General features: G+C 35.4%; 1 protein-coding gene across 1 annotated transcript in view; it reads left to right on the top strand.

Moving 5' to 3' along the window:
• The window catches only part of DOCK2 (dedicator of cytokinesis 2), a 146310-nt gene that overhangs the window by 115459 nt on the left and 3516 nt on the right, over positions 1 to 27335 (top strand). Inside the window, exons 35-49 of the mRNA XM_065734474.1 lie at positions 1484 to 1640; positions 2731 to 2771; positions 4666 to 4756; positions 5393 to 5512; positions 7224 to 7313; positions 7669 to 7773; positions 10416 to 10557; positions 11972 to 12053; positions 14619 to 14703; positions 15545 to 15631; positions 16841 to 17017; positions 18388 to 18471; positions 21750 to 21887; positions 23496 to 23623; positions 25201 to 25381. Of these exons, the coding sequence (XP_065590546.1) occupies positions 1484 to 1640; positions 2731 to 2771; positions 4666 to 4756; positions 5393 to 5512; positions 7224 to 7313; positions 7669 to 7773; positions 10416 to 10557; positions 11972 to 12053; positions 14619 to 14703; positions 15545 to 15631; positions 16841 to 17017; positions 18388 to 18471; positions 21750 to 21887; positions 23496 to 23623; positions 25201 to 25381 (1708 nt within the window). The remainder of the gene's footprint in view (positions 1 to 1483; positions 1641 to 2730; positions 2772 to 4665; positions 4757 to 5392; positions 5513 to 7223; positions 7314 to 7668; positions 7774 to 10415; positions 10558 to 11971; positions 12054 to 14618; positions 14704 to 15544; positions 15632 to 16840; positions 17018 to 18387; positions 18472 to 21749; positions 21888 to 23495; positions 23624 to 25200; positions 25382 to 27335) is intronic.

The raw sequence follows: 27335 nt of genomic DNA, 5'->3' as shown, positions 1-27335 counted from the left end.
GAGGCCAGGAATTATGGATAGTGTATAATGTATCCTTGAAGTTGCTCAGCTTATAGGCATAGCACAGTTTCAAGGAGTATTGTGAAATTGTTAACCTTGTTTCTACTCTTTTCCTATGAGAAGCACAGTGATTTTGCTATGTTTAAATATTTTTCCTGACACGCAAGTAAATACTTTTGTGCATTTAAATATATATTTGCGTGTATATATATATATATATATATGGGATTTGTGCTGACAATTCCAATGGAAAATCAGACTTGAGAGGCAATAAGGAAGAGGAATAGGAAATGAAGGTGGTGTGGCTTGAGGAGTTAATTACATGATGCTCCTCCCTCCCCTTGGGAGAAAGGAGAGGGGGAAGGAAAAGGGGAAAAAACCCAATTGAGATAGGAGAAGCTAATTTATTTAAAGGAACAATTAAGAATTATAAATGAAAACAAACAAAAATAAAACCAGAGTAGAGAGAGAGTTAGTCTGAGTCTTTATCAGCAGGCCCTCTGCAGCTAAACTCCCAGAAAAGACAAGAGCTCTTCTCCTGTCACTTGCAATCAGAAATCATGTGGAGGGAAATGCAGTACACCCCGGGGTATCATTCTTTTGGAGTGTCAGAACTCACATGAGGCAGCTAGAGAAACCAGGAAACAGCTCCACAGTGCACTGTGCCTCTGCACACCAGCAGCTTGTTGCATGATGTCATCGTCCGGAGTCCCGAGAAAAGCAGGACAGAAGGAAAGAATCTTTAAAGAGAAACTGATAATCACTGATAATTCAAAGAGGTCACCTTTGTAAACAAAGTAATTTGAACTGTTTACTCTCAAGTCACTTGAGTGGTTCAGAGAACCTGCGTATCCTATTATTTTGTTAATATAAGTAGGAATCTGCTGATATTGGGTAAACCTGCTTTCCTATTTTTTAATTTTTTTATTTTTAGTAAAAAGAGAAATAACTGCTTTTTTGAACTTGCAGAAGGTTTATTTCCTTTTACTTATTTCTAAAGGGAAAATTGCTCTGGTAAGGTCTTGTTAGTGAATTTCCTTTTTTACTACTCAAAATCTGAATTTGTTGGTCAGGACTTTCTACTGGCATGTAACTGTACAAATAGAAAGAAATAATCCTGTTTTATCTTCCGTAGTAGTAGAGGTAAGTTAATTGTAATGTTTATTGAAACAGCAGGGCACTGAGTTCATACCATATCACAGGTGTAAGTTTACTTGATTGAGAAATTCTGGGTATGCCCTTGTATTTGCAATTATTATTGGGCAGGAGAAGTAACATGTGTGTATATGTATGTATTTGTATATTTGATTAACATCTCAGCTGTGCTTTGGCTGACAAGACTGACAACCCACAAAGGTAATTTACAATTCATTATGTAGTTGCTTTAGCTCTAATGTAATGTTTGCCTTAGGTCCAAACAGAACTTCAGCTGATGGGATGCTAATTTTGATAGTACCATAAAATCCATTTGTTTTGTTTGCAGCCTTACAGAGTGTGCAGGTCAGTATCCTGCCATTTTTAACTTGGTTGAAAGCTTTGTCAACCTAGTTAAAGGTCTCTTGGAGAAGTTGCTGGATTACCGAACTGTAATGAGTGATGAAAGCAAGGACAATCGCATGAGCTGCACTGTGAACTTACTGGTATGCTCTGTCTTGTAATTCTTGTGTAAGAATTTCACTTACCAAAGATGAAGAGACTTGTCTGCAATACTTGAAAAATGATTCAAACCCTGAGGCAATAGATTTTTGCATCCATTTGCATGGATATATGCATAAACCTGAAAGATACATCTACTCAGTTATTTGGTTTTACTTGTATGTTTTATCCAGCTTGATTCTGTGAATAAATTATGTAGTTCACGGCTCATACAATTTGTTTTGATAGGCTTAGTGTAGAAGTTGGCTTTTACAGAATAAAGTTTTGCACAAGGAGCAAATCCATTTGCTGCTTTACCAACTCTGCAGTTCTGTTTTTTAAATCTGGAGAAGAGGCACACAAGATACCCTTGGAGTAAGCTGCTCAAGATATTTAAGTCTCTGATCTGATTTTAAGTTACTCACTCCATGTTTTTTTCTATAACTATTTTGTTATGATGAATACCACCTATATAAATCAAACATATTTCACCACAAGAAAATTTCCTTTAAGCAGCAGAGGAACCTTTCTGAACTTTAAGTGTGGGAAAGAAAGCATAATAAATACCTACTTGCACATATTCTCTGTTCCTCAGTGATCACTGTGCAATGTTGTATAAATTTCTGCAACTCTTGTGGAGGCAGTGCCTGTGGCATATTTTGCACAGCCTAGCACCCTAATATACACCCTGAAGCCTCATAGTGAGAAAAAAGGATTTTATTCCTGTACTGATCCCCTTTAGAGATACTAAAAAACAGTACTGCATGTAACAAGTTCAGTAAATACAAGCTTCTTCTCTGGGCACCACGTGTAGCCAGAACATGTACTTCATGTTAATTTGGATATGCACATTTTCCTCTTCTACAGAAAAAAATTGACAAATGATTTCATTAGTGAACTAAGAGTGTACATATATTATGTATGTATAGTAAAAGCACTAATAATGAATTAAAATATCAATTAAAGCAGCAGTAGAGTCAAGTTTAATCTTAAGATATGTAGGTCATTCCAAAAGTAATACCTAAAAAATATATTTTTAAATTGTGTTTTACTAAAAGAGATTAGGAAATAACTTATAAACATTTTTGTCCCTAGAACTTCTACAAGGACATTAACCGTGAAGGAATGTATATCAGGTATGGCAGATGCTCTGTTGGATCTGAGGACATAATATTTTCTTTATAAATTCTGCTTTCATCATTGTACTTGAATTTCTGTTGCTTAACGGTTGTTTACCATCCACAATGACTCTGTTGTAGCCCTGGCCTCATTTATATTTACAATTCATTTTTTGCTTAGCCTTCAGCAATTTTGAGTTTATCATATGCATTTATAAGCTGTGTTTTCTTCCCCAAGCATCGACTTCTAGTTGATCAAATCACTCAACAGTGTTTATTTTTCAAAATAAAGAAAATGTATCTAGACTTGAGGTTTGGTGGGGGTTGCATCATACATTTTAGAATGGCATGAAAAAACGAGTTATCTAGAATTGTGCAGTCTCTTTAAATATGCAACACTACATGCAATGCAGAATTACTAGTAAAGCAGTTTTCTCTTAAGAGCTATAGCTATCCTGGTAAATTCTTTCTTGTTTGACATGGCCTCTTACTGTCTCCAAGGATTTTGCACTTGGGCTATAGCAAATCTTCAGTTCAAGAATTAACTGTTTCCTGCCTCTCTTACCATTCTGCAAACCTGTAGAACCACAGCCACCTTAGCTCCTACAGTACAAAGACTGGCATCTCAGCTGAGTTGAGCTGTGAGGGAGCTTCACAGCTAGGTGTGGAACTGTGAGCTAGAGTGGATGGGGACAAACAGTGCTCACTATGAAAGGTATTGCTGGGGAGGGTCACATTTTAACTAGGATTAAGATCTGGCAATAGTAACAGCTTGAAATGCTTCAGCAAGGTATGTCATAGTTCCTGTGTCAAAACTCCTGTTGAATGAAAGGGGTTGGAATGCATGTTTCTTTCTGACTGGTGGAAGAGATGTGGATTAATTCATGCAGCGGGCAGTGGCTGGGATGGCAGTGTAGTTCCAGGGATCAAGGAGAACACTGGCAACATAAAACAGCTCTTTCCCCCCATCACCTTGTCAAGATGTACAGGGGCCTGCTTTGTCTTTCCAGACCACTGTTAACATTTTCTCCTTTGCCCTGTTATCTATTGTGCTTGTATCTACTTACATGCAATCTATTTACATGCAGTTTGATTTAGTGAAAGGCAGCTATTTCTATTGTAGAATCAAAGAATCATCAACTTTGAATCTTCAAGATTACCAAGTCCAACTCTCAATGTTATCTTCCAGGTCCTATCACTAAACTGTCCCTCAGTGCTCCACCCTCATCTCTTCCATACCTCCAGGGATGGAAAAGTCACCTCCCCCTGTTTCAGTGCCTCACAATTCTCTCCAGGAATACTGTCCAATCTAAACCTCCCTTTGTGCAACTTGAGGCCATTTCCTCATGTCCTATCATTTTTCACAAGGGAAAAGAGACTGACAGCCTTCTTGCTGCAGCCTCCTTCTGTGTACTTGTAGAGAGTGATGCAGTCTCTCCTCAACCTCCTTTTCTTCAGACTAAAGAAACCCAGTTTCCTCAACCACCCTTCGTATATCTCATTTCTAGTTCTTTCAGCAGCTTTGTTACTCTTATCTGGATTTGCTTGAGCACCTCAATATTCCTGTAGTGAGAGACACAAAACTGACAGTAACAGTCCAGAAATAATGAATGCAGATGTCTGACTTAGATCTAAATTGGAGAAACAGTTCTTCCCTCTCCAAGAAGTGGAGTTAACAGCAGTTCACAGAAGGAGGTTAGGTCTTTCTCCTCCTTTTATGCACAACATTCCAGTGTATAACAAGGATATAGAAATAGTGCTTTAAACTCATTGACGTACTTGAAGACTCTTTTAGTAGTGACTGCATAAAATCTTACAAGTTTCCATTATCTAGAGTTTATCTAGAATATTTTAAACACGGAATTGAAGTCATTTCAGCATCTAGACTAACTGTTGTTCTCTGTTCTAACAGATACTTGTATAAATTGCGAGATCTTCATTTAGACTGTGAGAATTACACAGAAGCTGCCTATACCCTTCTACTCCATACTTGGCTCTTGAAGGTTAGATTTTCCCAAACTCAATTAATAAGTGAGCTTCTGCAATATTCAAACTTTTAAATAAAAAGTGGTAGACTTAATCTCCAATATACTGCATATTAGTTATTTTCCTTAGGGATATTCAAGTTTATACTTGCAAGTACTGTGGTAGGTCATAAAAATTTAACACTAAACAAGGAAATTTTTTTCAATAAATGATTCAATGTTGTTTTAATTAAACTTCCTTTTGACCTTTTTCATCATGCAAAAGTTCAAGGTTTTTTTTTTTTGTTTGTGTAGACAAATATAATTTTGTGTACAAAAATTTTAATACAAAAGTCAAATCAGTCAAAATGACACCCCTGAAATAAAATGAATCAATTTCCTCCCTTAGATTTTTTCTACAGCCTCTTGGGGTGAGGAGCAGGGAGGAACATGGTTTTCAAAATGTTACGTCTATTCCTGTTTAATGCAGGAAGTACTGCATTGTTTGAATAGGTGCTGAAAATGTCCCCAGTGCCTTTTCCATTATTGTTGTGGAAGGATAAAAAAAAGAGTAGGGGAAAAAATAACTTGGAATAGCCCATATTTTGTGGGGTTTGAGGAGCAAGATGTTGAACTACAAAATCAGGCCTTATTTCAATGTGTTTTTATCCTCAGTGGTCAGATGAGCAATGTGCACCCCAAGTTATGTCAACAGAGTTCCAGTGTTCACAGACCTATCGACACTTGAAAGAAAATTTGTATGAGAAGATCATAGAATACTTTGACAAAGGAAAGGTAGAGTTGTAGAGTTTTCTCTGTCAAAAAATCATTTACTGTTTTATTTTGTATAGTAACATTTAATGAATATTCTCTGTAGAAAAGTTTGTTTCATTATTGTGTAGGAAATCATTCTTGAAATGTCGGTCAAATAAAAATTGTGTCCTGAAGGCTTGTTCACAGGGTACAGCTGTTGTATATGAACATGTTCTTTCAATAACTACATTTGCAAAGAAAGAGGTCAGTAGTTTCAAGTATCTGTCAGGCAATAATAAAATAAATGTTGAATGTACTTTCCCTTGCTAGGAAAAGAATAGGGACCACACAGTATTTCCAGACTATTCAGTCATTATCTCTTAAAAACAGGGAGTTCAAACTGGACGCATTCTTACAGAGAAGTCTTAGAATCACATCCTAGAATTAAAAATGTAGTAGTTTGATGTTCAACACCTGGATTTAGTTCAGTTCCTTTGAAATCTGTTAATAAAATCACTGGTAGAACTGCGGCTTCCCTCCTCCCAGTAAAATAAAGGACTAGAAAGCATGTAAAAATTCTACAGTTCTTCATAGTCAATCCTAAGACCCAGTAAGAACTTTAGGCCATGATTGAGTTGTTCAGCTGTAAGCAAGGCTACGAAGTGAGCAAGGCAGTTCATTACTGCTTCTTGCAAAATAAAGTATCCCCCCCACTGAAGTACCTCCTTTGACTCAGCAGGTAGAAGTTTTTTAGTACTTCAGCACATTGTGGGATAGGTAGTGACATTTAACAGAAGTTCGTGGTTTTTAAGTTTGCATCAGAAATAACTAGCTCCCACCCACAGTATAAGAATAACCAAATCCTCATGATTTCTATTATACTTCGCATTCTGGTTCTTCTCACAGACAGCAGGGAAGGTTTGCAGGCAGCTGAGTGCACCTCTCAGGTTCATAGCTTCTTAGCCTAGGGGTACGTAGCACTCTGTACAAATTGTCATAATGCATACGACCACTGGTAACCTTACATCAGTAGAGAATTAGGCTCAGAAAAAGTATTTTGTCTCCTTTATTCTGAATAGATACAAGACTTGTAGAATTTGAGAAATATCCTCAGGAGTGGGAATATCTGTTTGCTTTAGAACCACTCTTGTGCTGCATACCAGAAAATGCTTTCAGATGAGAAAAATAGTCCTAGTCTTTCAGTGCAGTTTTGTAATTCCTTACAGTAATTTTCAGAGGTAGCTGTTAAGAAGCGTGGAAAAATACAAGCTGTGTTTCTGAGTAAGGAGTAATTTAAGTCTAGGCCTTGTAAGTTTTTAGCTAACTAGGATTGCTGTCACTGCCAGGCTGTCTATGCTTTTGAATTTTTTATAAATTGAAATGTTTGTTTTAAAGAGGGGTCCTGCCTCATCTGCTGCTCCTTTGCTGAGAGTATATTGTAGATGTTATCTAACTTGGTGATTTCCTGTTGATTATTGTATCTGAAATTTTAGGTGATTTTTGTTATGTTATTGTAAGAAAAGAGCATTTTTACTTATTCCATCCTTTAGTGAATCATAAAACACTTTTATTCTCTATGTTAATCTGCTTTCCTAAAGTTTATGGTTGCTGGGCTGTTCCATTCTAAATATGCAATTAATAAATGACTGCAATTTAAAGATGGCATAGTTGATGAAACTGCGGTTAAATAGTGATGTGTTAAAGAGGTTTGTTAGTACTGGATTTACTTTTTGAATATGTGTCTGTGTTGCAGATGTGGGAAGAAGCTATATCTTTATGCAAAGAACTTGCAGAGCAGTATGAAAAGGAAGTTTTTGACTATGAGCTTCTAAGTCAAAATCTGGTAAGATTATATACAAATCTTCAGATTATTTTCATCACAGAATTTAGTAGTGAAGAGCTTTCAAAAATAAAGAGCTGTTTATGAACTTGTAGTCCACAACTGATTTTTAATTTATTTGTCAAAGAGTTGCTTTGTTGTATTACAAAATTCCAGTGGTAGAGATTCATAAATAACTATTTAAGTTGAATGGACATTACGTGCTACAGTATTTTGAAACTATAGATGAGATAAACATGTCCTTTGTGCAATAAAAAGATAATGTAGAAATCAATAGCTCTAGTACTACTGCAGAATGTAGTTAGAAAAAAAAAAACCAAGATCCTGAAGTAATGATTGTGGTTGGTTTTGCCTTTAGGTTCAACAAGCAAAGTTCTATGAGAACATCATGAAAATTCTGAGGCCTAAACCAGATTATTTTGCTGTTGGATATTATGGCCAAGGATTCCCTACATTTCTAAGGGTAAAATAACCTATTTAAACTCTTATTTGTTCTAAATCTGTTTTCATGTGCTTCTAAAATTTTATTTTAATGCAAATGAATCACTAGCAATGTGAATGGAATTTAAGTTCTCTGGGATGCAAGATCATTGTAGGAATCTGAATTCTTACAGATAAAATTATGCACAGATAATACAGATAAATTTAATTCTTTCTCTCTGTTTGATTTTGAAAACAAGATATAGGAGGAAGTGAAAGCAAGGTATGAGAGCCGAATGCAGTGATAGCTGTAAATTGGTACTGGCAGACGATCCATACCGTATTGTAAGGGCAGACGAGCCATGATTTGCAACATGCTTCATAGTCTGCAAACTGCTATAGGGTCTGGTATTACTGTGTTGGAAGAGGAAGGTTGAACTTTTTATTTTATGAGAAATTCACATCTCACCACCTCATGGACTGCTGTTTTAGCACTGGCTCTTAATGGTGACACACAGGTGTTACTGAGTGAGCTTTCATGGGACCTTCCTGGCACAATCTTTGCGATATTTCAACATTGCCACCATCGTTTCTAACACGCTGAAGGTGATATTCAGCTCCATACTCAGTTCTTGGGTTGTAATCCACCAATTCATGTAGATGAGGTGGTTGAGATGCTCTTCATTTTGTGGTGAGACAGCTGTGCATGGCTGTCTGGAATGTGGCTTTCATGTTGCCGTTGTCACTGCTGAAATTTGCTGCCCACCACCTAACTGTACTCACATGCACTGTTTGTTTTCCATAAACACTCAGCCAGTATTGATGAATATCCACTAGTGCAATTTTTTCCACATGGAGGAATTTACACACATTTGCTTCATATGCACTACCAAATCAGACACCATCTTGTCAGACTGCCCCTCAGCTGCCATTTCACACAACAACAAAATATAGTGCAATATTGATGGGAAGGTTCAACCTTTAATGCCATCCTGCCAACATCTGCCTCTGATATCATGGGCCAATGTAGTAGAACAGTAGACATTACTTTTGCAGCAACTGTCATATATCGCAGATGTACATTTTGCATCATACCAATGCTCTCTATGACCCAACACTGTGTCTGTGACAGTCAGAAATAATAGGTAGAGAGTAAAATACATACAGAGTGCATATAGTGCTATTGATCTGGCATATATTCCCTATTTAGCTGATAAAGGGTTTTCTGGATTGGAGGTTATGTTGTTTATTAGAACAGGATGAATTTCTCTGTAATGAATGTTTCCAATTTTTTTCTGAATGGATGTCCTCCAAAACATATTATGATAATTAAAACTCTTTACTGCTTTTTCTTATCACCTGGCAATATCTGTGCACTAGTTCTTGCTTTCTGAGGGAGATCAAACGGTTGTTCTTTCATCCATTTCCTCATGATGTATTGTTCTTTTAAAGCCTTAGTTCATTTAAATTTTGTTTCTATAGGAACCCTTCCTTACTTTTGTACATTGTGGTTCCCTTGCTGTAAATTTTCTATTTTCAAGATGGTAGAACAAGTATACCTAGTATTTGAATGTGGATTCACTATGAATTTGGTACTTATTTCTTGTTTGTTTTACTTCTAATTCTTGAAGTTCAGATTTCTAATGTTCAGAGCTGACATGTTCATCCCAACCCTCTTCTGTTACACTAAGTTTTTTGTCCTGGAGTGTGGCATCTAATTACATACCTTAGAACAGTTTTTCAAGCTTGTATTGTTTCCATTGCACAGACCTCCAGCTGTTGAATCTACTTGCTCTCTTTTCATTTTCTCCATTTTTTTGACTAGCAGGTGAGAAAATCAAGAACTCAAAGGGCCTTTTTTTTTTTCCAAGAATCTTGCCAAACTTAAGAAGTCATGCACAATTTTACTTAAAAAAAAAAAATTAAAAACATAATAAATTATTGCTTTAACTGCAGTAGTGATTGTATTCAAAAAGTAAAATTGTCAAATATTTGACAATTTTCCTCCAGAAAAAAAGAAAACCAGAAACAAACAAAAAACTTTCATACTGAACACAATGACTATAGTAGCTTTCTTAGCACCTGAGGATATTAAACAAATGGAAAACTCCTCTTTATGAGTCTTGAAGGCCAAAGTTCCTTGAAGGAATTGGAAAAAATAGTGAAAACATGCTTATGTTGCAACTTCTGCTTTTATGTAACTGTCCTGTTAAGTGAAGTAAACTGAACCATAAAGAAGCACATTTGAGGATAAAATCTATTGTAAATTAGGGCATTCCATAACACCAAGAAAGAACAAACACAGCAGAACTATATGCTATTATTAGAAAGCTCTGAAATTTGGACCCAGGTCATGTTTGAAAGTAAATCCTTTTACTTGAGAGACAAGAAGAAAAGGAATTTCAGTGCATTACTTACCCATCCATTGTGACTTTATTACACTCTACCAGGAACCATCCTCAGTCTTCATTCTAACAGCTTAAAAGTATCACTCTGTAGAGTCAGCAAAGTACTACAGAACAGTCAAAGTCAGGTGCTCTTTATAGTTGATTAGTATTCAGGTATCAGCTACACTCATTTAAAAAAATCAGTGACCTTATGGTATCTTTGTACTGATAAACACACACCTGCAATTTCTGCCTCAGCATCGTGCAGCTCAAGGAATCTGGTATTTATTCCTTGCAGAACAAAGTATTTATCTATCGTGGGAAGGAATATGAGAGGAGAGAGGATTTTCAGGCCCAGCTGATGAGTCAGTTTCCCAGTGCAGAGAAGATGAACACCACCTCAGCACCTGGAGAGGATGTGAAAAACTCTCCTGGTCAATGTATCCTTGAGCACTAAGAAGGTTACAGAATGTAAGTGGTTTGGGGAAACCTTTTTCTAGCCAGAGCTTAACTGTGTGGAGCAACTATTTCTTAGAGCTTATTGTAGTGGCAGTTCAGTTTGCAGTTTGTTATGTCCTGATTGTTTCTTACGGTTCCTAAGTTGTTTGCTCCTGTTTCTTAAACAATCCTAAGGTGCTTGTCTCTTTTACTCTTTGTTCAGGTTTGTGCATGGCTTACCTTTACTGTCTCCGGCAAAATCAGGGATGAGCATGTGAATTCGCTGAGTCTAAAGCAGCAAGCTGTCTATTAATTCACATTCCTAGTTTTTGTGACTTAATATGAATTTCTTCCTTGAGCATTGTTTTGTATGACACTGTCCATGGTTATCGCCTGTATTTCTTTACAACATGAATATGGCTTATTTTCTTAGAAGTTTTCCTAGAAAAATTGACACATCCTTCTAGAATGCCCTAAATTATTGCTGTTGTTCATGAATAGTGTAACAGTTGCTTGCACGCATCTTTTTCTTTATATTCTGGCTCAAATTATTACTGGATGAGCAGATATGAGATCAATTCATTGTATCAGAACTTTTTTTCAATTGTTGTCGTTCCTTAATTAATTTCCAAGGAAATCTTATAATGCTTTGTATACTCTCTTGAGTTTATTTTCATTCAATGTGTAGGAGGAAAGAAGGAATGCTTATTTCTTTTCCCATGGTGAACTGGCTTGTCCAAAATTGACATTGAGTTTGAGAGTCATGTTTTCATAAATTTCTTTGTGTCTTAAAACATTTTATTTTTTACGGATATGCTGCAGTCCTTTCTCTAAGCAGAATTTCCTGAAGTCTGTTTGCAAGTAGCAAGAGATGCTTGAGAAGAAAATGACAGAATCTAACTGAAGCGTGTGATATTTAAATATATAGGAATATGTAGGAATGTGATAGATACATTTATTTACAAATGCAAGTCAGATTAAATCATAACACTTGAGTAGAAAAAGAAAATATCAGGTAGATGGGCTGCTCTGTGAGATTTCTGAAATAAAATGCTAAACATAATGATGTTACTCATGCTTAAAGCTGAATAGGAAAATTGTTCACGTCAGATATTGTTGACGTTATTTTTCTAAGTTGCCTTTGATTTAAGATTTTAATTTATGAGTCAGTATGATAAATTATATTATTAATGTTTAAGCTCAGCAAATAATAAAAATGCCCAGTTCAAAATTAATGTTAATATATTTTTGCTACCTCATACTCTAGCATTTTTTTTTCACTCTTTTGCCAAGAAAGCTCTGTAATGAAACTCCAAACCCTGCAGATCTTTCATCAGGATATGTCTTTCTCCTTTCACAGCATGAAGTATTTCATCTTGATTGTTAATAATATGACCTTAACATTCATGATTTCAGACATACAGTGTTTTACAGTGCAACCAGTCTTGGAGGAGCAACCTAGATTCAAAAATAAAGCAGTACCTGATCAAATTATAAAGTAAGTCAATTTTTGTAATAATCTAATGGAATTCAGTCCATACTCCTAAACTGACAACAATTACTTTGTGAACTCAGCCATTCACCAAGATTTAGAGCTTTCATTGTGTTTATTGGCTGATGTATTTCTTAGGTAGTTCATGAAAGAACATCTATTGCTAAGGAAGAGCATGTGGTTACAAGGGATGAGGAATCCATGCTTTGGGTTCAAGTTCTGTTGTTTTCAACACAGCTTCAAATACGAGTGATGAAGAGAGGAGACTTAGGAGTGAATGGCAGTATGAGCATTTTTTAACTGAAGACTCTTACACAATAAAATCATGGTATGACTTACTTGTAAAGTGCACAGTGCTTTTTGGTTTCAATTGTACAATCAGGATCGTGTAACGAAATAAGGGAAATGAATTGTCCAGAGTATTTTGAGAGATGATTGCCTAACAGCTCCAAATTCTTAATTCAGTGCCAAACGTGCTCAGTGTACTTCATGCTTCTAAATAAGTATTTTGACTACATTTCAATAGTGATGGTTCTTTCCAGTAGGTCATGCCAAAACTGCATACAGTACCTATTGGAGTATTGGTTGATTTAAGGGGTGTGAGATTTTGGCTTGAAATCACTTCTGCCTGGTGAAGTTTTTCAGTCTCATAGTTGAAAAAAAAGCAAAACAAAGGAGTCTTCTTAATCAGATGATAGAGGGAACAAACAGGTTTTTTATGTTTGCATATGTGATTAATAGAAGCTGTTGGTTATCACTGGCACTTACTGGAAAATTTCAAGATAACATTTGTTATCTTGTAACTTAAAAACAGCAAGAAGTACATAGGCTATCATTTAAGGCAGCTATATTTTCTCCCTCTTCTTGTCGGTACCTTGAGAATGTGCAAGTTTCATCTCCCTAGTTAGAATCAGCTGAAACATGCATCTTAAGCTAAAAGTTTTCCAGCAGATCTGAGGCACCTGCATTTTTTTTTTTTTATGCAAGGGAAGCTTTGCAATGCCTCCACACTTAGACAAACAAGAACCAAATCTAAATCCTTTGACAACACTCCGCTTCAGCCCTCTGAGAGATTGAAGATAGAAGAGCTTGGTTTTTTATCAGCTGATATGAATTAATTCCTATCTGTTCCACAGTTGATTTAAACCAGCTTTCAGCTAGGTCTGCAACCTGATCTGCAGAATCTTTCCTGAAACTGCACTTGGTTTAGAGTACAAAAATAAGATCCACCTTCAAGCACATGCCCAGACAAATAAAAGCAGGCACAAACACAAGTTTTGTGGTATCATATAAATGAATGAAACTGTGGCCCCAGTTTCAACTGGAACTTGTTTTAAAATCATAATCTCACAAAACTTGCTATGTTGACTCAACTTCACTGTAGCGCCAGCTACATTTTAAACTTATAATAGATATATTTAGTGAAGTGCTCCACATAAAGTACAATCTTTCATCATACAGGAGATTTTGTAATTGCTTGCATTAGTTGCAGAATTCTGCCAAGCTGTTAATTTAATCTGGCCTTAGAGGAAAGATTTATTTTTGTAAGTGCACTTAATTAGGCATTTAATTGTTAGTTACATAAATTGATGGCAGTGCATTTATTCTATCAAAAAGCTTTAAAATATCTGTCCTTTCAGATGGGATGGTATAAAAGTGATCCAGCTAGGTACAGCAGTATTATCCTCTTTCATTTACTGATCAAGATAATCTTGGTAGTATCTTCAGATATCTCAAATGTTTGGAGTCTCTATTAGTCTGTTTTCTTAGGCTTCCAAAACATGGCTTTCTGAGTCATTATTTGTTCTGCAAAATTAACTTCTGCTTTATATTACTTGAAACTGATCATAAAGCTAGAAATCAGAGAGAGATTATTTTCTGAGGACAAGCAGAACACTTAGCCAAAACTGTAGTGAGTGCTAAAGGGTGACTGGATGTGTGTTGTGTGGGAATACATGCTCACAGTGATAGAGATGATTTATTAACTGAGTAGACCTTGGCATGAATTTGTAAGATTTCTTTATATTAATGTCCACTTCTAAAAGTGTTTATATACATTTTCTTACCTGTCACAATAAATTATTATTTATGGCTTTAGACATTTAGTTTATTGCATAGCTGTTGTTCTGCATTTTAAGTAGAACTTTTAGATTAAACAGATTAAACTGAATTGTGATGGTGCGTGGATGAAAAAGCACATGCATTTCAGTCCAAGTAAATATATTCTCTGTTCACTCAATTGTTTTTTAAGGAGTATTCTCCTTTTGGTAGAAAAACAGAGAGTTATCTCACAGTAACAGAACAAAAAAGTAAAAAATCTTTTCTAAACCCTCTTCTAGAGGTTCTAACATTAATCTGGAAGTTTAAAGTAAAGTTTTAAACTAAACTAAACTAAAGTTTTTAAGTAAAAGTTACAGAATTTTCATACCTCTAAAGTGCACCCAGTCCAACACTGAAGCAGCTTATTTGCAAAATAAAAAACTAACTCAAGCTGTAATAATTCACCGTGATACCAAGATAAATAAATATATGAACTCTGTATTTTAAAGTAGTCTTTTTTAAATCATTCAGCTTTTATAAGTCCAACAATGTCCATCGGTTCCACTATTCAAGACCTGTTAGAAAAGGATCTGTTGACCCTGAAAACGAATTTGCTGTAAGTAAACTGACTGAATTCTGATCCTTCCTTAGTCTGGGACTACATATTACTTGCAAAAATATAGAAAAAAAGTCTGTTGTGTACATGCTAACAATCAGTAGTGTAAATTGTTTCACATAAGGAGCTTCTCATCTACTGTTAAATAATTCAAATGCTGATCTACCCTGACATCCCAGTTATGTATTACATTACCAACATTAATAATGTGCATCGGCCTCCTTTGCAAGCTGGAGAGTTTTGGAACTATTTATACACATTCTTTTAAGTTGTTTTACAAATAACTAAATGGCCGTTGACTTCATTCTTGGTGATGACAGTATCCATGCTCACTTCAGATATTTGGAAATTATTGTGGTTGGAATATATGTTTATTGCATTCATTGTTACATTTCTCACTAGAAGCAGCTTATTTCAGCTGATATTGCTAAAATAAGGAGTAGCAGAGTAAATGAAGTAGTGGCATTTTGAAATACCAACAGTTATTCTTGTTCAGAAGAGATGGCAGGGGAGTAAGAATGCTGGCATATTACTGGTTTGAATTGCATAAACGTATTTTGAAAGCAGAGGTCATTTAGTCACTGTCATTCAGTCTGTAATGGCAAAGTAAGGAATAGATACTAAAAGACCAAAGGATGATTTTCTTTTTCCTTTGCTTTGTGAAGGCCTACTGTTTGAAGATGACCTAATTAGAAATCAGAAAATAATTCATTTAAATAGCTGCTTTGCGATGTCTTTTCATGCAAAAATAAATATCTTCAATCTGACATTTCAGAAGACAGAAAAGTTTAATGTTTAAATCCTGAAGTATCATTTTCTACTTTATATCTTTCTTTAATAGTCTATGTGGATAGAGAGAACATCATTTGTTACAGCATACAAACTTCCTGGAATTTTACGATGGTTTGAAGTTGTCTCTATGTCACAGGTGTGTATTAACACTCTAAGAACCTGTAAAATATTTATAGAGATGAATTATCATGTACAGAATAGTTTGCAAATTTGTTGCTGAAGGCAGACTTGTCACTTATTTTTGCATGTACAAGCTGATAGTGTTTGTTTTATTTTTTACAGTTGTGATAGTTCAGTATTGATAAATTTAGCTTTCATCTGATTTATAGTTTTAGGACTAAGTTCTAAGAGATTTGAACAAATCAATAGCTCTACTGAATTATAAGAAAGTTGTTCATAAACATACACTTCTATAAAGCTAAAAAGACCATTTTATCTCTGTATCAAGCTTAGAAGTTACTACCAGAGCTTAGGTATTTCTTCTGTTACAGCTATACTGTAGTTTCATTTTATTGATCTGTAACTCGTCTTCCAAGTTTCTATAAAACTTTTAAAAGAGAAATCCACTTGGCTCTTATAACCTCTTGGTTTAAATTGGACAGTGAATGAATGAAGACACAGGCATTTTATTTGCATTCTACAATGTATTTAATGCATCAGAACACAGAACAGCACACAGGTACACACACTCAAGAATGGACTGCTGCTCCTCAAGCTTGGTTCAGTTGGTGCACTTTGAGGGTTGCCTCTTCACAGCATCTCTCCTGCAATTACAGCAGCATTTCACAAACTGCAGACACAAGAGGATGTACTTCTATTTGGACAAAGAATATTTGCACCTCACTCTGAAATATGATAATGGTGTTATCCAACAGAGCACTGCTGCTGGGTTTCTGAGCTATTTAAGAAATTACCTAGGAATTGTCATTGTTCATACATAGCTAAAATGTCTTCAATGCAAATTCTAGCCTAGATAATGGAAATAAAGAGAATTAGCCCTTTGTTCTATTCCTATGCATTGGAATACACTAAATATCTACATCTGAAATGGCATAATGGAAAATGATTTATCTGCCAAAAAGACATAGTAGCAAATAGTTGTCTTTGAATTATAGTTCCTTTGTGTAACGGATTACTGAAAGACAGGTAACATCCAAATTATAAAAACTACAGAAGAATAAAGAATTCTTACAAATGAAAGATTTTCAGCTGAAAATATTTTCATTTTCATTTTCAAAAGTGAATTAACATATCTAAATGTGCAATTCCATTCCCATATCTGGATAAAGATAGAAATAATCTGTCTAGATTTACTATATATTTTTCATCTTTTATTTCTTTATAGACTACTATTAGTCCTTTAGAGAACGCTATTGAGACTATGTCCATGACAAATGAAAAGATTTTGATGATGATTAACCAATACCAGAGTGATGAAAACCTTCCTATTAATCCGCTTTCGATGCTTCTGAACGGAATTGTTGATCCAGCTGTTATGGGTGGCTTTGCTAAATATGAGAAGGTAGGAGTTTTTAAGTCGGTGGAGAGATCCTTTTTAGATGTACTTCATCCTAGTCCTCCTACTTGATGGTGATACACTTTCTTACAAGTGGCAGTGAAGGCTGAGCTGGGAATGTGAAGGCCACAACTCCATCAGTTAAAAGATTCTCATATGCTGGTCACTCCTGATCAGGAGTCACTCAAAGCAGAAAGTAGCACAGGTCCAGAATAGATACTGGGAGAGTAACAAGCTCAATAGTAACAGCAATTACAAGAGTAATATATATTTCACATGTATGAGTACATTTTCTACAAAATGTAATGAAAAAGGCTTTCACAAATCAGAATGCTTGCTCTGGAAAAGAAAACCAAGTTTATTCAACGGTAGGTCTGTAGAATTTAGATGTGGGTCATCTGTGGCATTGTTATCTGTATTTCTCAGCAATTGCAGTCTTTCTGCAGAGCAGGATTTGTTAAAAATTGGAACACAAATATTTTTTTTTCTGCCATACATGGAAAACTGAACATCTTGAGGAACTAAAATGTAGCAAGTTTGTCCCTGATGCCACTTTGTTAAAACAAAGCAAAAAGGCAGGAATGTTTAATAATTCATAGATTCACTTTTTGATTGAATTCTAAATTATTAAAGTTTAGGCTGAAATTGAATGAGACTACTCCACAGCTGTAGAGATTTATTATTTTTACCTACCGTTCCTGATGGAAAGTATACGCCATGCTCAGTAGGCTCAGCACGCTACGTGGACTGCAACCATGCTGACTGGATGGTTTATATATTTACATGTACACACACATAAAAGACCTTCAGTAAGCATGATTTACTCTGATGGAGTATGACTTATTCCATTTAGTCCTAAAGTGTCACTTCTTCAAATATTTGCCAGTTATAGACAAATAACTATTCTTCTTTCACACTTGGAGGGTGAGGTGTGGGAGGTAAGTGTTTTCTTTGCTCAGAAAAGGGTACTATGTATGCAGTACCTAGCTCTGCTTATGTATGACAGCATTCATTTACTAGCTAATGTTATTGTAAGGTACTTGAATAAATTTCTGATTTTAATCACGTAAATTATGGCATTCCAAATTTGTGCATTTTTAAGATTCAGTGCAAGCGTACAAAACAATAATTTCTTTTTCACAGCTAATGTCTCAAGCTGAGAAGTGTTGTAGAAAGAAAGAACATCTTAAAACAGAGCTCCTCAGTTCTTAACCGATATAGTAATGCAATATCACTAGCAGCACCTGGCTAAGAAGCATGCATATATATCTTTATTTAGTGACCAATATTATGGTAACCAGTTGGAGCTGTTGAACCGGTCACTGATCTCTTTATTTGTTGAAGCGATGGACTGAATTATTTTTTGTTTCTCTAAGGCTTTTTTTACAGAAGATTATATCAGAGACCATCCAGAGGATCAAGAAAAGCTGAACAGACTTAAAGATCTAATTGCTTGGCAGGTAACATCTTTCTGTTTGCAGTTAACTGAGGCTTCCTCAGCTATTTTTATTTTCTTTGACTTTCTAGCAAGACAGGATAGCATCATTTACAGGAATGTGTTATTTTTACTGTTTTTGTACTCAAGCAAAACTTTTTATTGATTTTTTTTCCACTGTTTCCCAGTGTGGGAAGGAATGGAAAAATAAGATTCTGGTTAGAAACAGACTATTCTATGCCTTTTGTTTCAGGGTGTGTATAGCTCTAAAAGGATCACGTTTATTATCTTATTTGGATATGAATAATTTCTGTTAAGAAGAAAGGATTTAAACCCTTTCAGTTTTAATGTGCCTAACAGGAAGTGTGAATTCCATAACCTTCCGAAATCACTGACAAAACAGCAAGGACAGTAATTCTTCACCATCTGATGTAGCATGTGATTGCTGCAGTGTTCTAAGCTGCCCAGTCCTTCTGGTGGTTTTTTTTTTTTGTGTGTGTGTGGTTTTTTTTTAATCAGAAAAATAGAAGAAAGGGCTTAATTTCAAAAATTACATCTTATTTCCTGAAGATTATTTTTATTATAGTACCCTCTATGAGTTCAGTGAAGTGCTACCAGAATCAAAGAAATTACCCATACGTGTTCCCTATGGCTTGGGAAAGTAGTAGGCCAGAAAAGAGCTTAAGTACTTCATAGAAAATACCATTTGGAACGGTTTATCAGAGCTGCAAATAATAGGCTACAACCATGGTTAAGAGATTCAGGACTTCAAACTCAGTTTATTTAAGGACTTCATGAAATGCTGGGAAAGCAAGCATTTGCAAACATTGTCTTGATAAATAACGTTCTTAGAGGTAGCTGTGTTTTATGTGTTTTTTGTCAGTGTTTGTGCATTGGTTTGTTTCTTTTACATTAGAAATCTTAAGTCTTGATGAAATGCTAGTTGCTCATAATACTTATCTCCATACTCAGTGACCCTTCAAGATTGTTGCTACATGTCTATTTTATGGGAAATAGCATGGAATAATGCGATCCAGGGAAAAGCAAATTTTCTGCCTATACTAGAAGCACTGAGGTTGTTTCTTGTTTTATTTTTAAGCCAACAAACCTGCAGAGCTCTTTTGTCCTTGCAGAGTAAAATGTACTTACAGGCATAGTAGCAGGAAAGAACATCTATTTCTGCTAGAATTAAGAGAAAAAACTCTTCTCATAAGCATTTCATATGATCACAGTGGAGAGAAAAACGTGACCTCATAAATCTTCAGTTCTGTTTGCATTATCTAAACACAAGTTATTGTCAGCAGCATGTCATAAAGAATGACTGAGGGGAGACTTCAACTTTTGCATAGAATATTTTGTTAAGAAACCTCTAACTGTGAGGTCTTCTGAAATGTAGATGATTTAAATGAGAGAACTGTTTGCTGTATGAATGTACATAGCAATTGCTCTGTTACGCTATAATATAGCAATCTCTTTTCAAGAGACATGTAATGAAATAATGTGAGCATATCTGGAATTTTACTCTCAGAAGTGTATGGCCTAATATATCATTCATGTGTTCCACATCTCCTTCTTTGTACTGTTTAACCCACTAAAAAAAAATCCTTCTTGCTGGTTTAATCTGATGCCATCCTTTTAAAAGGTTGGACTAGACACAGCGGTACTCAGTGGATGCAGTACTATTTATTGACGGTTGAGGCACGAGGAAGTAAGATGGCAATTTGGAAATTCCCTGGTAAAATCCCTTTAGAGAGAACAGATAGATCTGCCCCCTTTAATAGATATGTTTTAATGCCATGTTTTGAAAGGTGCATGGAATTGAACTACCACAAAAATGATGAGGTTCATGAGGAGCAGTATATGCAATATTAATTGCATTTATATGGTCAAAAAACAAAAACAAATCTAAGTGGATTAAAAAAAAACCAACAACAAAGAACAAAACACAAAGAATGTTACTGGGAGGTAGATAAAACTCTGTAATAAAGCAGTTAGGAAAGGTTACCTGCAGAAGGGTAGCTAAGTCAGTTGCTCAAATCTCATAAATCACCATTTTCAAGGAGTCAAGATTAATGAAATGTCTTTATATTTTTTCTTCATGACTATGGTTATTATTTTAACAGTCTGTAAAAACACATTATCCATCATTTTTATGGATTGGATTTTTGTTTTGTTTGTTTTTAACTGAGGATTACTACACTAGTATAGCAGAGATATTAGTAGCAGTATAAAAGCAAAGAAAGGAATTTTAGGGAAGAGAAAACAGAAAAGTATATAACTGTAATACTTGCTTTACTATATATTTATTATTTTTGTTTGACAAGCAAGCAATTCCATCTGGCAAAAGAGAAGAAATTTTAAGAAATTGGAAGTAGAAGGAGTTACTTGATTAGCTGACACAGAAATATCTTTTCCTGAAATATTTTAATCGGGGGTTTTCCTGTAAGGGACTAAGCATCTGTGCCATTTATTTATTTATTTATTTTAACATAATCCTGTTTTGTTTTGTTTTATTAATCTAATAGGAAGAATCAGAAATGTTAACCCTCTGGTTACCTGTCACTAACCCTGTCCTGAAATATGAGCTTGAAAAAAAGGAAGCCCAGGGATAACATAGTGTAGTCAGTTCGGTTAGTGAGATCTGCCTCCAGCTTGAGTTGTTCATTTCTGTACTGAAGCACTTAATGAATTTAAGTTCTTGAGATGTGCAGAATGCCAAGGAAATCTGCAGAGCAAATTCAAAGAGAAAGGAAGAGGTCACCTTTCAGTAATGAGGCACTGACATGCTAAATTGCTGCAAGAATTGTCAAAATGATCATACACTTAAACCTCCAGTAAATTGATTTAAATCTTAGCTAGTCACTTCTCCATCTGAAAGAGTTTGAAATGACTCACCCAGAGTCCATTTGAATATTTTTCATCCCTGCCATATTTCTTGTAAACTTTGGCAGGCACTTTCAAAAGCAGGTATTCTAAAGATTTACTGATTTATTTTAAACTCATTTGATTTCATAAGGTTTAACATAAAATGTATAGTACGCAAAAAAACTGTCACTATGACTGAATAAGTCTACTTTCAAGAGCCCTTTCCCAAAGGGTACTAATTTGCCTCTTTGCTGCTAAGCCCTTTTATAGAGTAGCATTACTCCTGATCATCTCATTATCGGCTAATAAATCTCTCCATCAATCACAGTAACAGCTTTGTAGATGATTTAGCAGATAATCGAAATAGAGTTAGAGAAGCTGTCAGACTCTGTTAATATTCTCACTTTTTTCTTTTTCTTTTTTTTTGCCCTCTTCAAGATACCTTTCCTTGGGGCTGGAATTAAAATTCATGAAAGAAGAGTTTCTGACAATCTTCGTCCTTTCCATGACAGAATGGAGGAATGTTTCAAGCATTTAAAAGCAAAAGTGGAAAAACAATATGGAGCCAGAGAATTGGTATTGGTGTCCTTTTTTTGTAGTTTTATAGAGAACTGATTAATCCTCTGACCTATCAAGAATACCTCATTACCTCATTTTGAAAGATTTGGAGTATTGTATTATTTATATTAAAATGATAATTATTTTCTGTTTTATAAGGAAGTAAAAGCAAATTCTTGTGCTTCTCAGATTTCTAATTTTTCTTAATATCTCAGAGCTTTAATCTGAATCTGGTCTTCCTGTGCTAACCACTAGAGCTGTATTGTGAATTAAAATCAGTGATACATGTAACACTAAAAACATTAGCTGATATCAAAAAGAAATGTGGGAGAATAGTGGGATTATTGCCATTTTACCATGTCTACTTCTCTTTGGTTTCTGGGAAGAGCTTTTTTTATTAAAAGAAAAGTAATGCATGAAAATTCTTAAAATAATAATAATAATAAAGGCCCATGTTTTAATATGAAATGTTTTTAAAATGTAGTTCATATACTTAAATTGAGGTAAATTGAAGTAGCCTGGAAAACTAACTTATGGTATTCATGCACTGGGAAATGCTTAAAAACCTGGCTCATCTCACAATGAAGTGATGAGCTAAGGGCTGACATGCTCATCCTGGAAATAAATGACCAGGAAATGAGTAGAGCACACTATAATTCTGCATCCAAAAGGCATCCCTCAAGAAAGAAAACAATTCTAGAATTAGCCAAGAAATGCTATCTTTGACCCTGCTTTATTAGCAAAGAGAAGGAACAAGGAAAGTATTTGGAAATACATCCGATTTTTTGGGTTAACTTGGTTTCAGGCTGCAAAGTATAAATAATTGTTAACATCAAGCTGAGAGACATGGCATATGATTTTGTACATTGTGGATACATGAGAACATGTCCTCCTGCTCTTCCTGTCTGGCTATTGAGGAAATACCAATTTTGTCTTCAGCAGAAAATATATAATGAAAAAGGCTACATTAATGTGTAGAGGTAGCAGAAGCTGTTGCACTGAAGACAGAACATAATTAATATCTTTCAGCAAAGACTAACTAAAACTTTTTGCTGAAGCAAGCAGGCAAATGGTCTGCACTGGGCATCTTGTGGAAACGACCTACAGAACTCTTATGGCCTGCACTGGGGCTGTTCAAAATGAGATCAGAAGACACTGTTTATTTAATTATTTTTCAGACACAATGTTAATTATGTTAATTGTAGTTTATTTAGCTACTCACTGTATCATGGATTTTGAGAGGTCTTAGGGTAAGTAAGAGCTTCTTTACGGTGAGGGTGACGGAGCACTGGCACAGGCTGCCCAGGGGGGTTGTGGAATCTCCTTCTCAGGAGATATTCAAGACCCACCTGGACACCTACCTGTGTGAACTGCTTGGCAGGGGGCTGGACTCAATGACCTCTTGAGGTCCCTTCCAACCCCTACGATTCTATGATTCTAAGACCACTTAACGGTAAGAGTGTATCCAGGAAGAGGAAAAAATCACAGTAATTAATGGTAGCAAATAACTTCATTCATACCAACTGTTAAAACATCTGTGCTATCTTTAAAAACAAGAGAAAAGGGATGAAACAAAGTTCATCCAAACCTGTTTGATAGAATATATTTTTCCATTCCATCTTGTAGCCAGATTTTGATGACAAGAGAGTAGGACGACCAAGATCAATGTTGAGATCCTATCGCCAGTTGTCGGTTATTTCACTGACTTCCATGAATTCAGACTGTGCTACTCCAAACAAAATTGCTCCAGAAAGGTTGGTTATTAGTACACTTGTTCTTTGAGTGCTGTTTTTAAGCCAGTTTTATGGGATGAAGCTAAAATATTTACTAGAAAAATAGAGGTATTCAAGGTTAAAGCCCACTAGCAATCTCTTCAGACTGTGCAAAAATTATTTGAACTTTAACTATAGTTTCCTCCAGTCTTAAAGATACAGTATTTCAACCATAATAGACAAAATACACTTGAGTCTCACTCAAGAAGTCATTTATTCAGATGAACTTGAATATAATAATAACAAATTGAATATAATAATAACCAATTGAAAATCATGAAGAGCTGAGGAAAGGGAGGGGGTGTCCTACTGTACTTTTTTTTAACTGCAGCTCTAGAATATATAAAAGTTTTGGAGTTCAAAAGAACAGTTGTAAATGTGTTTGCTTAGCTTTTCATCCACAAGTTGTTTCGAGTGCTTATTCAATGATCCTTTGGGCACAGAGTTTCTTCATAAGGAAAGCACGTATAAAACGGTGCAGTATTTGTGATTGTTTTTTAATATCTGATCTCTCCTTTTGAGAAGTTGGCTTATAAAAAGTAAAAGGTCGAAAGTGTACAGCGCTAACTGGGAAGTGTATCTGCCTGTGATCCCCCTATCTTCTTGCGTGTTTGACTGGCATTTCAGTGTTAAACACTACTTAACTAAATTTTAAATGCTCCCAAGTTTGAGTTTCGTAATACAGTTGTGTAGTATCACGTGTTATGAGTGTCTTTCCCTAACATTCACATCTAAGTGTGTAGAACTCGAACATGATTTGTGTCATACCTACCAGCTCATGTCTCTAACAAATCTGGGCACCTCATATGTAACCAGGAAGTTATATTTAAGCAGCTGAATCATTCACCTGTTGTGCTTTCTCATGATATGGTCTTTCAGATGGCTCAGCAAATTAACCTATTTTGCTGTACTTGTTTGTAAGCTGTACAATAATTTCAGCCCCATGTTCAACTTCATCAGCAGAGAGGGAACAAAGCTAGCATTAATTTCATATTTTTTAAGTAAATGAAAAATAGACCAGTATTTAAACCAAAAAAATGTTAAGAGTGTTGAAGGAAGATTTTATCACTGTGTGCACTATTTCCCATATGGTGAAATAAATAGGAGGATGCATTCAAAGCATGATTAGAGACAGTATTACTACTGTTCCACTGTGCTAAATAACCAGAATAGCAGGTCTTACTTTCAGCACCACTGTCAGCCCACATAAATCTGCTGTGTGAGCTCTCACCCAATTTTCTCTAGGAGTCTTCGAGCTAATTCATGTTCAAAATCACATGTTCAAAAAGAGACCTGTACTTCTTATTAATGTTTTACAATCTTTACAACATTTGAAGACATTTTTATACCTCCTGAAGGCATCCTTATTAGCATCTATAGTTGCAACCTGAAACACATTGCATACTTTCTGCCAGTGGTTTGCAAAGCTACATAGAAAGTCATAGGAAGGGATGGCCTGCATGTGTATTTCTCATTATGTCAGAAATAATGTCAGGATACAAGTGACTTTTAAAATATCATTCTGCAACTTCTGTGTTTTTTCTTTTTCTCTCCTGCAGCTTTGATCTGGAAGTGGCGCTACCAAAGCCAGTAAAATCAGAATCAGAGAAGAATGCTCTACAAATTAATCCTAACCCTGAAGTTAAGATGAGAAGGTCCAAGAAAAGAACAAAAAGAAGCAGCGTGGTGTTTGTAGATGAGAAGGCAGCACCCGATATTTCCATCTCTGATATGAAATGTGTATGTTACTGATTTAGTCATATTTTATAATCTATAAGAAGAGGAAATTGATCCTTCACTTATCCGAAATATATATATATATCACATAGAACTCTAGCTGTCATAACAGGAAGTATGCAGGATACAGAGGCAATCTGACCTGCAGTGAAGGAAATTTGCATTTAGATACTGAGAAGGAAGCAAATCAGTGGAAAAATCAGATATATTCTCTATGTGCTTACGATGACAGATAACATAGCTCTGTAGCTGCACAATTCCAAAGCTTGTTTAACTTAAAATGGAGTATTACATTGTGAGGGTTAAACTAGCTTTCCTGCTGAGAGGAAATTCACTGTGCTGACACTTCATGGCAGCTCCTTGTAGTCAGGGCTATTTCAAAAGTGATGAGTCCTGTACTTCTTGTACTTTGTTATGGAACATGCAGCTGTTAGGAAATTGCAAGATTGCAAACAGTGTTCCTTAAATGGTGCCAGACTGAAGTTTGGAAGCACTGGCATCTCTCACTTCATAGATCATCTGAGTGTCTTTATCACAGTAATAGATCATAGAATGTCTTATATAACACACACAGAGCAATTTCTTTTAATACTTTAGTCCTCAGGAGACTTTTTCATCTAGAGTAAAAAGAAGTAAAAAAAATCTGAAAGATGTCCTCTTGATAGACAAGCCCTATCTAAATTAAAATATCAGGCACTACATGACTGCTGAATGAAAAAGAGTGCAATTCATTTGATCAAAAATTTTGGAGGAATCATCAAAGGCAAAGTGAGTTAAATAGAAACTAAGATTCTTTTAGAAGATGAGTATCTTAATTCAGAGCTCTTCTAACAATTCTAATCAAGTCTCAGAGAGATAGTTTTGTATCTTTACATATGAATTCAAAACTGGCAAGCAGTTAAAGTCACGTCAGAAAAAGTATTTTCTCTATTTATTGACCTATAAATTTAAAAACCCCTAAAAGAATACAGTGGGAAGGTACACTGCAATAAGTTACATTTACCCATCCTTTCTTATGGATATGAAAGGAAGAAAGGAATGAAGAAACTTGATTCACGTGACTTTTGGCTATCAAGTTCAACATGTGATTTCACTGTTGAGAAAATTTTGAATGGAACAGGAAAATCCTCTAGTCCTATCACTAGATAAGTGGGAGAAGAGGCTGATCCCCACCTCACCAGAACCTCCTTTCAGACATTTGTAGAGAGTGATAAGGTCTCCCCTGAGCCTCCTCCAGACTAATCCCAGTTGCCTCAGCTGCTCCTCACAAGACTTGTGCCCAGACCCCTCACAAGTTCTGTGAATGACTTCCAGCTAGAGCCTCAGTTCTGCCATGTGTCCCAAGTCTTTGAGCACTGAATTGTGGTGAAACTTAAGATTGTCTCTTTTAATGTCTTCATACAAGACAGAAATAAAGCACATGACCATGCTCTGAGAAGCATTATTATACAAATCGAAGTAGCATCTTTGCCCTTTGGCTACATTAAATACAGATGCATGTAACTGTGTGACTCTCACTGCACACTGAGTTGTAGGACATTTTTTTGCTTCAGAAAAGTAGTGACAATCCTTGCAACAACCAAGCTAGCTATATTAATTCAATAAGGAAAAATAAGAAAGAACTTCCTTATGTTTTGCAAAACACAGTCAGAGCTGGCTGATGATATTATTACAAAGATGGTAATAACACCATCTTACGGGTTCCAGATGACAGAATGTCTTCTAGTTACATTTGTATTGGTTTTTTTTCTACGTTTTCTTTGTCAAATGAGAAATATTTAACTAGAAAACATCTTTACAAGCTTTGCATTATTTTAGCTAGTATACAGTATTATACACGGGATCAATTCTACTATTTACCTTTAATGTTCGTTCAGCAAATAGCCCCTCAAAGAGTTACTGTTAGGCATAATTGTTTCATTATTTTCTCATATCCTTTTCACAAAACATTACTTTG

The sequence above is a fragment of the Cyrtonyx montezumae genome, unplaced genomic scaffold (assembly GCF_038088225.1).
Source record: "Cyrtonyx montezumae isolate F1298 unplaced genomic scaffold, pur_monq_1.0 scaffold_18, whole genome shotgun sequence".
NCBI lineage: Eukaryota > Metazoa > Chordata > Aves > Galliformes > Odontophoridae > Cyrtonyx > Cyrtonyx montezumae.
The sequence above is the reverse complement of the archived record's forward strand: the minus strand, read 5'-3'. Positions and strand labels throughout refer to the sequence as shown.